This window comes from Ruditapes philippinarum, unplaced genomic scaffold (assembly GCF_026571515.1).
Source record: "Ruditapes philippinarum isolate M1 unplaced genomic scaffold, ASM2657151v2 ctg10821_1_1_1_1, whole genome shotgun sequence".
Taxonomy (NCBI): domain Eukaryota; kingdom Metazoa; phylum Mollusca; class Bivalvia; order Venerida; family Veneridae; genus Ruditapes; species Ruditapes philippinarum.
The window spans coordinates 25091-37087 of record NW_026865393.1 but is presented as its reverse complement, the minus strand read 5'-3'; the positions used below and the strand labels follow the sequence as shown (position 1 = coordinate 37087).

General features: G+C 28.3%; 1 protein-coding gene across 3 annotated transcripts; it reads left to right on the top strand.

Moving 5' to 3' along the window:
* The first annotated feature begins 584 nt into the window (after window positions 1–584).
* LOC132728805 (uncharacterized) lies at window positions 585–10893 on the top strand. Of its 3 annotated transcripts, none has more exons than XM_060714478.1 (3): window positions 585–851; window positions 8602–9056; window positions 9915–10893. In XM_060714478.1, the coding sequence occupies exons 2-3, from the start codon at window positions 8602–8604 to the stop codon at window positions 10012–10014; spliced, it is 555 nt and encodes a 184-aa protein (XP_060570461.1). In that variant the 5' UTR covers window positions 585–851; the 3' UTR covers window positions 10015–10893. The 3 variants fall into 3 exon arrangements, with proteins under 3 accessions (XP_060570461.1, XP_060570459.1, XP_060570460.1); XM_060714476.1 differs by lacking the exon at window positions 585–851 and adding an exon at window positions 1528–1563; XM_060714477.1 differs by lacking the exon at window positions 585–851 and adding an exon at window positions 1670–1696.
* The last annotated feature ends 1104 nt before the right edge of the window (window positions 10894–11997 follow it).

Below are 11997 nucleotides of genomic sequence, written 5' to 3'. Positions count from 1 at the left end.
TTAATGCCAGCATACCGAATATTTCTATTCTAAAACTGAACAATAAAAAGTTATAATGGAAAATCGATTTCACTGCAATCCGAAAAAAATCGTTTTAAATCTATATCGTCAGTTAATACTTTATGCTAATGGGTTATCGCTTTTTATTTTTTATGTTCAGTTAATGACTTTTACATTGACCTTTTCGGTTTTCAACATGACAACATAAAAAGGTTTATTTGATTTATGTTTGTCAATATATTATTTATCATTGTTTTAAACAAAACAACAAATGAAATTTTTCAAACGTTTTTCCTACCGTTATTTTCCATCTGAATTGTATGAAATGTAATTCTGATGCTCATGAAATCGTGATGCATTGTCTCGTTTTCTAATTTAAAAAAAAGAATTATAAATCAAGTTATCCAAAACATAAATATGAAATGAAAGTATGAATTACAAAGTCCTTCCATCAAAGAGGCGGTATTTTACGGCCAAACAACACTCTAATAAACGAGGGCTGAGAATCAATAAATGACTATTGTTTACCCTTTATTGGAATTGAAAAGGCATTTGATGAATATAAATTTGATCTAGTTGTATCAAACATTGTCATTTTAAGATGAGACGTATGAAAGCTTGTTCGACGTATTGATATCACAGTTTTAATAATTAAGAGGAAAACGTTAAACTGGCAGTATATAACGGGTTGTCAATGGATTAGTATTTGACTTTAGTTCAGGGAAATAATATTGAACTTCTTTTTCTTTTGAAAAATGTTCTGAAAACTAATTAACTTTTAAAAGATAGATATTTGGAAAGAATTCAATTTATAACTGTATTACCTATTCAACACTCATTTCAACTTAGAGGTAAGTTTTATAACATACATATGTGTTTAAATATTTGTTTCTAATTTTTGCACAAAAACAATGACATGTCATGTATACTAAATGGTTTTTTCATTAGTTTGATTTTAGGAAATTATTTTATAAAGATATATGCATATATATATATATTTTGACCACGAACAAATGTAAATGATAAAAAGAAAATGAGACTTTGTTTCTGTTACATATAAGAATAATATTAACGAGAAAAATAGGCAATTATTGAATTTTTTGATGTTATATTTCATGAAATGTTTTTTTATTGCTGCTGTTTTTTCCAAGTAAAAACATAATTTAAAATGAAGTATTTTATTTGCGTTTGTTCAATCTCTCTTTTTCTCTCTCACGTACTTTATCATTCGTACTTGTTATCAATTTGAATTCATGACTTTATGAATTAACATGAGTTTGATTTATAATTTAGCATTCATCGCAGAATGCACCTATTTAAAACTATAACAATGCTTTTCAATTGATAGAAATGTTTTCTACAAAACTATGATGAAGCGCATTAAGTTGCGTTGTTGTTAAGCTATTTTAAAAGCGTTCTTGCAGAATAAAATGAATTAAACATTCAAGTGTCTATCGGATGGTTCCATGTGCCTGATTAATTTTCAATTTGCTGTTTAACTGACACCGCTGAGGCACGCATTACCGCAAGTTATTTGTTCAGATGAATTGTTTGATCTGTCAGGTAGTTTTTATTTGTTCGTAATTAATCGATGATGGCAATGCTTTGATAGAAATATGGTTAAAAGTTGAATAACAACTAATTTCAAGAATTTATTAACTGTGCAATATTCGATAGTGTTGATATGGATTGTAAAGTATGTCTTCATATAATGAATATTTATACATTTATTTCTCGTTTGTTTGTAAGATTATTTATTCAAGATTTTGTTAAAAGAATGCATTTAATATGTCTAAAACTTTTATATTAAAAATTATATAAATAATGAAATGAAAATAAATGTAAAAAAAAAATATTCAGTTAGCCATTTTTTTTCATTTATAATGGTAACATGAGTATCAGAGAAATCAAAGAAACCAGTATGATTTTATTTTTATTTTATAGCAAACGCAATATACAATAAAGAGCATAAGTGGGGTTATAAAAAATTATAAACTAAGTCACTTAAGCAGGTTACTCCATTTAATTCACACCGTACTGTATCATTGCTTAATCCTCCACATCAAACATTATACTTTATTCTTTATTCTTAAAGTGTCATTAACACAGATTAATTAAAAGATAAGACCGGAAAAAAGACGTTTTGTTTTAATTAACGCGCGTGCTTAAGAAAGAAATAAAAATTGCTGAAAGTAGTTTTGGAATATCTTTCTTTTTTACGATTGCTAAATTAAAAAAGTAAGAAATATTGTAAAATCTCTGTGCGCTAATTAGCACAAGATTAACATTTAAATGTAAAAAAAATAAAAGAAGCTTAATATATACTTTATAGTTATCAGACAATGATTTGGCAATTAATTTTTTTAAACGCACGTAAGTGTAATATTTAGCCATATTCGCCAACGACAGACAAACGTCTTAAACTTGTACAGATGTAATATATTTATGTGATAAAATCTGCTCCTTTAGACGTCTTCTTCTATGCTCAGTTACTCATATTGTATTCACAAATGAAACGCTGATTCTTGTGTAAAATATCGTATAATATTATATTAACATTATTACATACCTTTATTGAATTTAACGATCGTTTCTGATAGTAATATGAAAGATAGTTACATATTTATGTTCAAAGCAGTTATATAAATTTCATTCTTAAGATAAAAGCAAATCCTTTTATTAGTAATGCAAATATAGCCTTTAACAATTAAGTATTTCAAAGATTGAAAATGGAGGTTATTTGATAAATCTTTATATGTTTAATTAAACTGAAAACATTTCTACGTTTCCTGCAGAAGAAGCATTATCTATTTTGATAAACTAATAAAACAAAAAAAACAAAAAAGGTATAAACGGACAATAATGTATTGTTATGAAATATTTTAACTAATAATTGACCAAAATGCATTCAAAAAGTATTATACTATACTTATGATAGTCTTAAGCGTTTTTTTTTTAATATTCCTTCTTTATTTTTTAATAAACTTTGTACTTATTTCAAAGTGTATTAAGCCCTAACTAGATTGAAACATTTGCTTTTTTAGATTTCTTACATTAATCCTATGCAAAATGAATACATCATCTACATTTTTGAACAGCTTTATATTGTTTGATTTAATTTTGTTTATTACAACATTTTAACATTAAAATACATGCCTACTTTCATGCTAGAGTCAAATACAAGAAAGATGACCATATAAAGGAGCATAAAGGATATAAAGGATTGCCGTATATTAAAATCTTAATTATATATAATAAACCGGAAAACCACACATTAAGTTGATTGATATTTGTTAGGTGGTCATCCAATCATATTGTTGCATTGGTTCTTGTTGTTTCTGTGTAATTTTTTATGTTGTTGTTCTCATATTCGCGGCAAAAGATGTTTTTAAAAAGAAGAAAATATAAGATCAAATGTTTCTTTTATTCATTGACTTGCGCGTTTCCAAACTTGATGGAGGATATGACAGTTTATAAATTATTAATTTTATGCATCTAAGCTTGCTTTTCAAAAATGTTTGAACAGACATTTCTTTATTGTCTTTATATCAGCATAAATGCCAAACCTTACGCTTTTATGCTGCTTATTTATTATTTGTTTGTTGTTGTTTTTGTTGTTGTTTTTTTGTTTTGTTTGTTGTTTTTTTCTTTTTCTTTTCTTTTGTAATAAATATACCGACATTTAATACAGACTCATAACTTTAGAGTAACTGTTCATAATAACTGACTGATACACACAAGTACTTACTTTATCTGAAATTTTGCTAATATGACGACTCTTTTCATTCATTATTATTGAAAATATCTAATACAAAATCATTTGCTTTCCCTTCCGCCTTTTATGTTTGACATTACTGAAAGCCTTTGATATATGACAGAAAACAGTATGTGCTTTACTACATGTAAAGGCTAATATACCACAATTTTAGCTGAACCATGAAATTGCGAAGAAGTTTCCATTTGTCATAATTATAACGCTCCATTTGTTCACACTTCATTACAATATTTCTGATTTAGCAACGGCTTGACACATGAAGCACGCGCAGATACCTAACTGGCGATTTGATTTATGAAAATAAAACGAGAAAGATGAACAAGGCCAGACGACTACGTTCATAGAACGTAGCCTTTAGTCATTATTCACATATTCTTTTTCTGTTGTTGTTGTTTCTTTTTTTACTTCTTGTTTGTTTGTTTTCTGCATTTTATGGTACTTTTGTAATATAAACAACATACAATATGATTCTTTTTGATTGTGTCATGCATTGTTTCTGATATTTTAAGCATGAAGCAATATCCACATTTGCATTGAAAGGGGTTTTTGATCAACTTAATTTGTTTAAGCTGGTGGCTTGAAATATATTAAAAAGTATTTGATTCATTTGCTTTATCATTTTACATTCTATCTTAATATGAAATATTTACTTTGGTGTAAAAAGTCGCTTGGAACCAACTTGATTCGTAAATTACTTTGTCCGGTTAAAATACAATGAATAATATTTAATTCTGTCTGTTTATCACGTAACTGTTTATCTGAATTTAGTAAATGCAATATAAAATGCAGTATTAGTGATTGTGATTAATGAATGCTGTTAAAAACGACTTTTAAACAACTTAAAACGTTCCTTTAATTTGTCGGATTAAAATATACGGAAAACATCATTTGACTCTCAACTGATATTGTCTCAATTATGTGTAAAACTACAGAAAATTGCCGTTATACTATTAGTGATTAAAGGACCAAAATAGAATGCTTTTTCATGTAACCGGTAATTTTCTGGTAGAATAGTATCAATGGAAAAAGTATGCAATTTACACAGAAGTTTACAAAAATGAATATTTGATGTAGTCTATCGTTACTGTGTACAAAAAAATGATTCATTAATTTTCGAACCGAAACAAATATTTTTTAAATATTTTCAGTCCGCTCTTAATCTTGAAATTCTGTTGGTTTAAATTATTTATTCCCTAAAGTATATATAATGTAATTACAAATAAACAACGAACAAAACATTATTACATGATAGAAAAGGATGAAAGACGAGTCTTATAGAATTGTTCTATAGAAAATCCTGGAAATTTCATTCATGAAGATAAATGTAGATTTAACTTATTAATAGACAGAAAAGGAATCGTATGATACCTGTCGGGAATATGCATTTGAATCAATTTAGGTAAATTATTTAAAAACAACAAAATCTACATAAATGTGTCACCATTCGTTGACATAAAAACGGCGATTATAGATGTTTTGACAATTAAGGATATTTATAGCAAACAACGACACAGTAATTGAAAGTTTTTTTCTTAAACGTAACATCGTTTTTTTAATAAGCAACTGAATACTGGGTTCCGAAACATTTTATTAAGTTTAATGTTTTTTCATTTTTTTTGCAAAAGTTTGAAAGAAACAATCGATGCTTATAATGATTCATCAATTTCAAACATCATGGAGAGTTCGCAATATGATGAATGACATTTTCCAAGACTATTCTTTTGTCAGTCCGTTATTGATTCTCCTAGTAATTGGCATACATATAGAATTTCAAAATATACTATGACCGGAAACATGTAAATAATGAAATGTGATCGTATTGACCCACACCATAATGGCCGCGATAAAAATCATTGATGTTAATCAAACAATAAAAGAGACAATGTTTGGTTTCCAATTTTTACATCCGAGATGTATGTATTCATCTTTTATATGTTATAGAGAGTGCATGGTCAATATATTTGCGCAGAGTCAGCTTAGAATAGGTTTATGAAGGTAATTAACAAACAGATAAAAGACAAAAAGTTATACAAATGGGGATGTTTAGTTTTAGGATTGTAATCTATTCTTTGCTGTAAACATGGTAATATATTTTATTTGTTATAAGCTTTTCTCAATATGTATTAGGTCTATATATTTCATTAGGTATATATTTCATTTATGATTACAGTGCGATGTACATGCCCGAGAAAGAAAACAAAATGTATTCTATGATATCAATAATTAAAAATTTTAAACTATTTTATGAGTTTCCATAAGGCTGTAGCAGATTTGTTTCAACACAGATAAGACCTGCGTCATAAACTTAAGCTGTCAAAATAAGTTAGTAAATAAATAATGCATAATGCATATTTTATTTTCAATATATCATTTTACTTTTAACAAAGCAATACGGGTGAGCATTTTACTCAAGTATTCTCTATTTAAGTCACGCCGAAGTAAAAGTAATTGGTATGGCAAGAATTATGACTTTCATAAGTGAAACATTATATTCAATTGTATCTCATTTATTTTAAAATCTAGTCGCGCTGACTATCAGTAAATAGAATGTGTCCAAAAGGTAGCAAGTTATTTTAAATTTTCTACCTTCTACAGAACGTCAAGATGTTATTTTTTCTATAGTTTAAAGGACACTTTTATAACTTGTTTGTATAAGTGTTTGTCTGTCTCATAAATGAACACGTACCGTTATGTATAAATGTTTTCTATCAGTGTAAAATGTATAACATAACATTAATTTACATATAATAAATTACCTAATGTGTCATTCCTAGTTTGTTTTTATCACAATATTTTACCCAATATCTAAAGTAGGGAGGTAAATGTCAATATATTTGGACAACTTAGTTGTAGTGTCTGCGAAAAATATTCGCTTTAGTATAATAAGTTAATTTGTAAACTTGCAAACACTTTTAACACGATAAAGCAATTTTTAAACTATCACCTTAAAATGATACAAATCTGGAGGCATAATGTTTATTTAAAATGACAGCACATTACCTCAGTGTAACGTTAACATCTGTTGGCGACTATAATCATCGTACAAGTCTTGAAGATCCAAAATAAACAGATGTATTATAGGATTTCCCTGAACGTGACCATGTTTTTGACTCGAGTATATTTACCTAAGTCGAGATCAATTCTAGTAAAATTACGTAAATAACCCCATGTAATAACCATTTTTAGGTACATTTTCGAATTAAAACTATATTTTCAATTGTGACATGACATGACATGACGTTATCATCGATTCCGGATAAAACACAGACTTCAGGTCATATTTGTGTTTGTGATATATGCACATGTATATTATTTGAAATTTTAAGAGATATGTTATATAATTTTAAGAAAGAAACTTTTAAGCCCTGCTTTAGAAGTTTTTTCGCATAACAAGCATTCCATCTAATGTTCACTATTTTGACAGTTATTCCAAATACTATCATTTTCATGTATGATGGTTTTGTTTGAATAATATTTCTATCTAAATTATAAATTTCTTTATATTTGTAAATGAACTTGCGAATTCATCTGAATAATCTTTTTACTATTGTCATTTTCATATTTACGAGTATGTTCCAATAGAATAAGTGGAATATTGACCCTAAAAATGACTGCTACTTTTGGCATGATAGCTATTTTTTTTAGTCGGAAACTATCTATAAAACTATACTGTGACTTGCCTTGACTTGACTTGGCGACTCGTGGTTGTAAATAAACATTAATTATATTACATTGAGCAGATACACCTCTGACATAAACGAGCTTATTGATTGGAGCAATCTGTAATGTATATATTAAAAACAAATTAGTGTTTTTGAAAGATTCAATTGCTCTCAACATGCCATTCCAAAATTTGCCTCGTCATAAACAAATGAAGAAATCTATATGTTAATCTTTAATCGAAAGCAAGCAACTTTTAGAAAACGAATTAATTAACAATCATGTTTGCTTTCTGAGGAAAAATTGAGTGCGATATCAGATCGCAGTAAAATTAACTTGTTGACATAAAACAGATGTGAGCGCAAAGTCATTACCTTCCGACAAATGCATTGACAATTAGTAGATGATTACACTACTAAATAACATACTGATATGATCAAGAGCAACTCTGTTTAACATGGTACAAAGGAGTGTGTCAAACTTTCATCAACTGCCACGAAACATAATGTTATTTACATTTGGATTTTAATTAATTAAAGATTCTAAACTGACATATATTGCAGCAAAAAATAGACACAATATAAAAACGTCTTCTTAACAGCAGCATGTTATATATCGTTAATGATATTGTGTACATAAGTGTTCTATTTTAGGGATTTCTTGAATAAATTCATTGTTAATAATAGGTATCTGTGAAAAGAACAATTCGTACAGGTTTTCCAAAAAAGCTAAATAATGATTTTCATAATTACATATTAGCTGAGTTGTTGAACTAAAAAAGAAATTGTAGGTATACAACACTAAATGACTAACGCATTCACCGTTAAATGTTCATTATGTATATTATTTGCCGTTTGGGATACCCCTCTCTTTAGAAGATTTGGATACAACATTAAAGAAAACAGCTTATACAAAATATCTATGAATGCACTTAAGTAACTGTGGGTTTACCTTTACTTTAATAATGAATACATATATTTACAACATTCATCAAAGGTTGTCTATTTTAACTATTTTTCTTGTACTGAACCACTTAAGTTTGTTTATTATGTGAAATCAGTATTCAAGTGGAAATTGAATATTTTATTTTCCTTTTTATTAAAAACAATTGATCATAGAGTGCTTGTTTTAATAACTAATATTACTGTCAATAATTTGTTTTACAGATGGCGTCAGTTCATTGTTTTACTCCAGCAACATTGTTCGTAGTAATTGTGTCAGTTTGCATTGCCATAAGTAAATGTGAAAGATTGAAAAGTCCGAGAAACTTTGCTCACGTGTACGGAAAACGGGCCTCACAGGACGCATATAATTTTGGAACTGGTGGACAGAAACTATCAAAGCTCTCTTTGTTCTCAGGCGAGTTTCCTGTTGATTACGAGCCTTCCGATGAAAACTTTCTTTTGAGACGAGAGGATTCGAAGGTCAACGCGAAAGCAAATGTTGGCCATATGTTTGGTAGAGAAATATACGATACCTACCCATTCTACAGTAACGACGATGTGTACAGCATTCCAGAGTTAGACGAAGAAGACATTGTTGCAGTACCGAATGTAAGAGACGACGAACTATTCAATATTCCACGAGTTGATGAGAGGGAAGGCCGTAGAGAACGTAAAAGGTACATTTCTTAAACAGATTCAAGAATAGCATTTTTTTTCAACAACAAATAAAACGAAATTAAAGAAAGACAATGTATTAGATTTTAAGAAATAATTAAAATGTTTCTTTTGATTAAGCATTTAGATATAAGTTAATTCGACGTGATGCAAACAAACTAAGGAAAGCAAGCAAGCTAGCATTTCATGATTTTTATAACAATTTCAGAAACAAAGTGATTGTCTTCTCCGTCAAAAAAAAGAACAATTCACTCACAACTCTGTCATAAATTCATGCTTTATTGCCTTAGACGTAGGATTGTGGAAATTAAGTTTATTTTAAGTATTTGTATTAGTTGTTTCAATTAGAAAATGTATGAGGCAGCCATCAGATATAAGAAATAAAACATATCTTCTTCAAAACGTCTTTTTATGCAACTCCTTACTTTAATTAAGAAACAGAAAACTAATAAAGAGAAAGTGATTTGTTTTGGCAGACTTATTACAATTTAATTTGTTTTCTGACCAAAATCAAATGTAACTAGGTGCTCAAGTTTTAGTCTGGTTTTGTTTGTTATCACGACGTATATTATCTAAAGTTTGTTCCTTGCGATCAAATGGAAATAGACAAAATAAAGACGGTTATCGTAAATTAAACACTGGTTAACACAAAATCTCTGAACATAACGCCACGCTAGTATTTCGACTTTTAAATTGTCTGATAACATAATTTGTTGTTGTTATTTAGATTGACAGATGAAATTAATGATCGCTATATTAAGGCACGAATTCTCTCATCCACTATGACAAGATCTGTATATGAATGTATCAATTCGAAGGTTAACGTTTATATAATTTATTAATATTTTACGTAATTCCAGGCAACTCATATTGGACCTTCTAAAATCTTCCCCAGCAGCCAGAATGGAGGCGTTGTCATATCTCAATGATATACGGAATACCTTGCGTAGTAAAGCATGAAGGGGAACATTGACATTTTTCGAAAATATTCCTTACATAACCTCGAGGCAACGAGATGATATCAAATATTTTGATTGGTTACATTTGTATCTAGATTTAATACATTGTATACTTTAGTTTTTTTACAAAATCCAGTTAAATAGCGTTTTCCAAGCATTTATTGTCGTTACATACTTATTGATAAAATGAATGGTATCAAAATCTTATAATAATAACAATTTAAAGCTCAACAACGATATATTTATATAAATGGTACGGATTATTTGAAGAAATGTCCTTTGAAAACATATGCTAACCTGACTTATAAACAAATCATTTGTTAAAACATAATTAAACGAAGACCGAAAAATATGTTTGCACGTTCCCGATGAAAGGGACAATTATTATATATTGTGTTTCCTTAACCAGTTCCCTTTAAATAAGTGTTTATATAATAATAATCAAATGATAATCAAATGAACGGACATTACTATAATGTTAGGTATATGTCAAAAGTATGAAAACGTATGTATTATCAAATTTGTCGGTTGAACATCAATGCTTACTTTATAGAAAACGTCATTTTCGGTAAAATATCCAGTCATGGAAGCGATTTAAAATCAAAATAGCTTATGTTGCCCTTCCTTTTAATCATTTCAGTCTTTTAAATATTTTTTAAAATCTTATATTTTATGGTGAATGTCAGATTTTAAAATCTGAAGTGTATTTCTAATACTTGAAGTGTATTATTATCATTACTGTTATTTCTTTTCATATATTTTGTGTCTTAAATTTCTTAAAATGCATTTCAAAAACAAAATAAAAAGAAAAAAAACTATTGATAGTTATCACGTCAGCAATGTATTGATAAGTTCATGCAAATAAATTATATTTTCTCTGTGCAGAGTTTTGTTATGTCTATTGTATCACGGTGAGTTTTCATTGTAAAATTTCTAAAATGGTGTATCCTATTAGATTTTACTGAAAACATCAGAAGAGCATTTTCTATTGTCTAAATGTGAAGTCTTCTTATTAGTTCCATTTTCAACAATAGCTTTTAAAGCTACTTGCTTCGAAATGATGAATAAATGATAAATAAATCTGAGAATTGATAACTCTTGTGCATACCAGGTAAGGTGTTTTGTATGTGTCATATTTCCATAAGTATACGATGCCCTGGATAAGTCTGCCTTTTTTGCAAAAAGGATATCTACAATTCGAATTCTTTTCAACGGCAAAACATTTGTCCATGGTATGAGTAGAAAATTCAGTACTCATGACTTGAATTACCAATTTAACGATAAATGTAAAACACCAGGAGCTCTCTGTCAATGCGCATCCATGTAGAAGTTTCATATTGTGTGTGATATTAAGTGATGTAATTGGATTATCTTCATGTTTTTGTCCACATTGAATGAATGGGAAAAAAAGGTCGCTGCTGTGGAAGGTTAAAGCACGATTAGCATAGATATCATTAATAATAACCATTACAACAATCACTAAGGATGTTAATTAAAAACTAATACAAAAAAGTACATGAATGCGAAAAAATGATCATGTCAATTAAATTTAAGTCGGACAAAAATGGGTATTAAAGAACTTGCATTATACCTTGTTGTTGTTTTATTATAAGATACAGTTATAAGGAACACTTCTAAATCCGATCACGGTGAAATGAATAAATAAAATTAATACAACTGCTCAAAAAGAAAAATGTCTACCACTTTAATACAATAATTGAATTTGTCTTACTTATTCAATGACAAAAAAAGTTTATCCGTTGCATTCATAGACTATTATATTGTGCTGTGAAATGTTTGGTCGTATGTTTGATATTAAGTCAGCATAATCGTGTATAGTTTTAAAACTCGTTTGTATCTTAAGTGATTCAGGCATTTTCATTTATGTCTTCAAACATAGCACTTAAGTAAATGTACTAAAGTCAGGTGTAAATAAACGATGCTTTAATGTCTGTTGCATTTTGCCTATACATTGAATGATGCA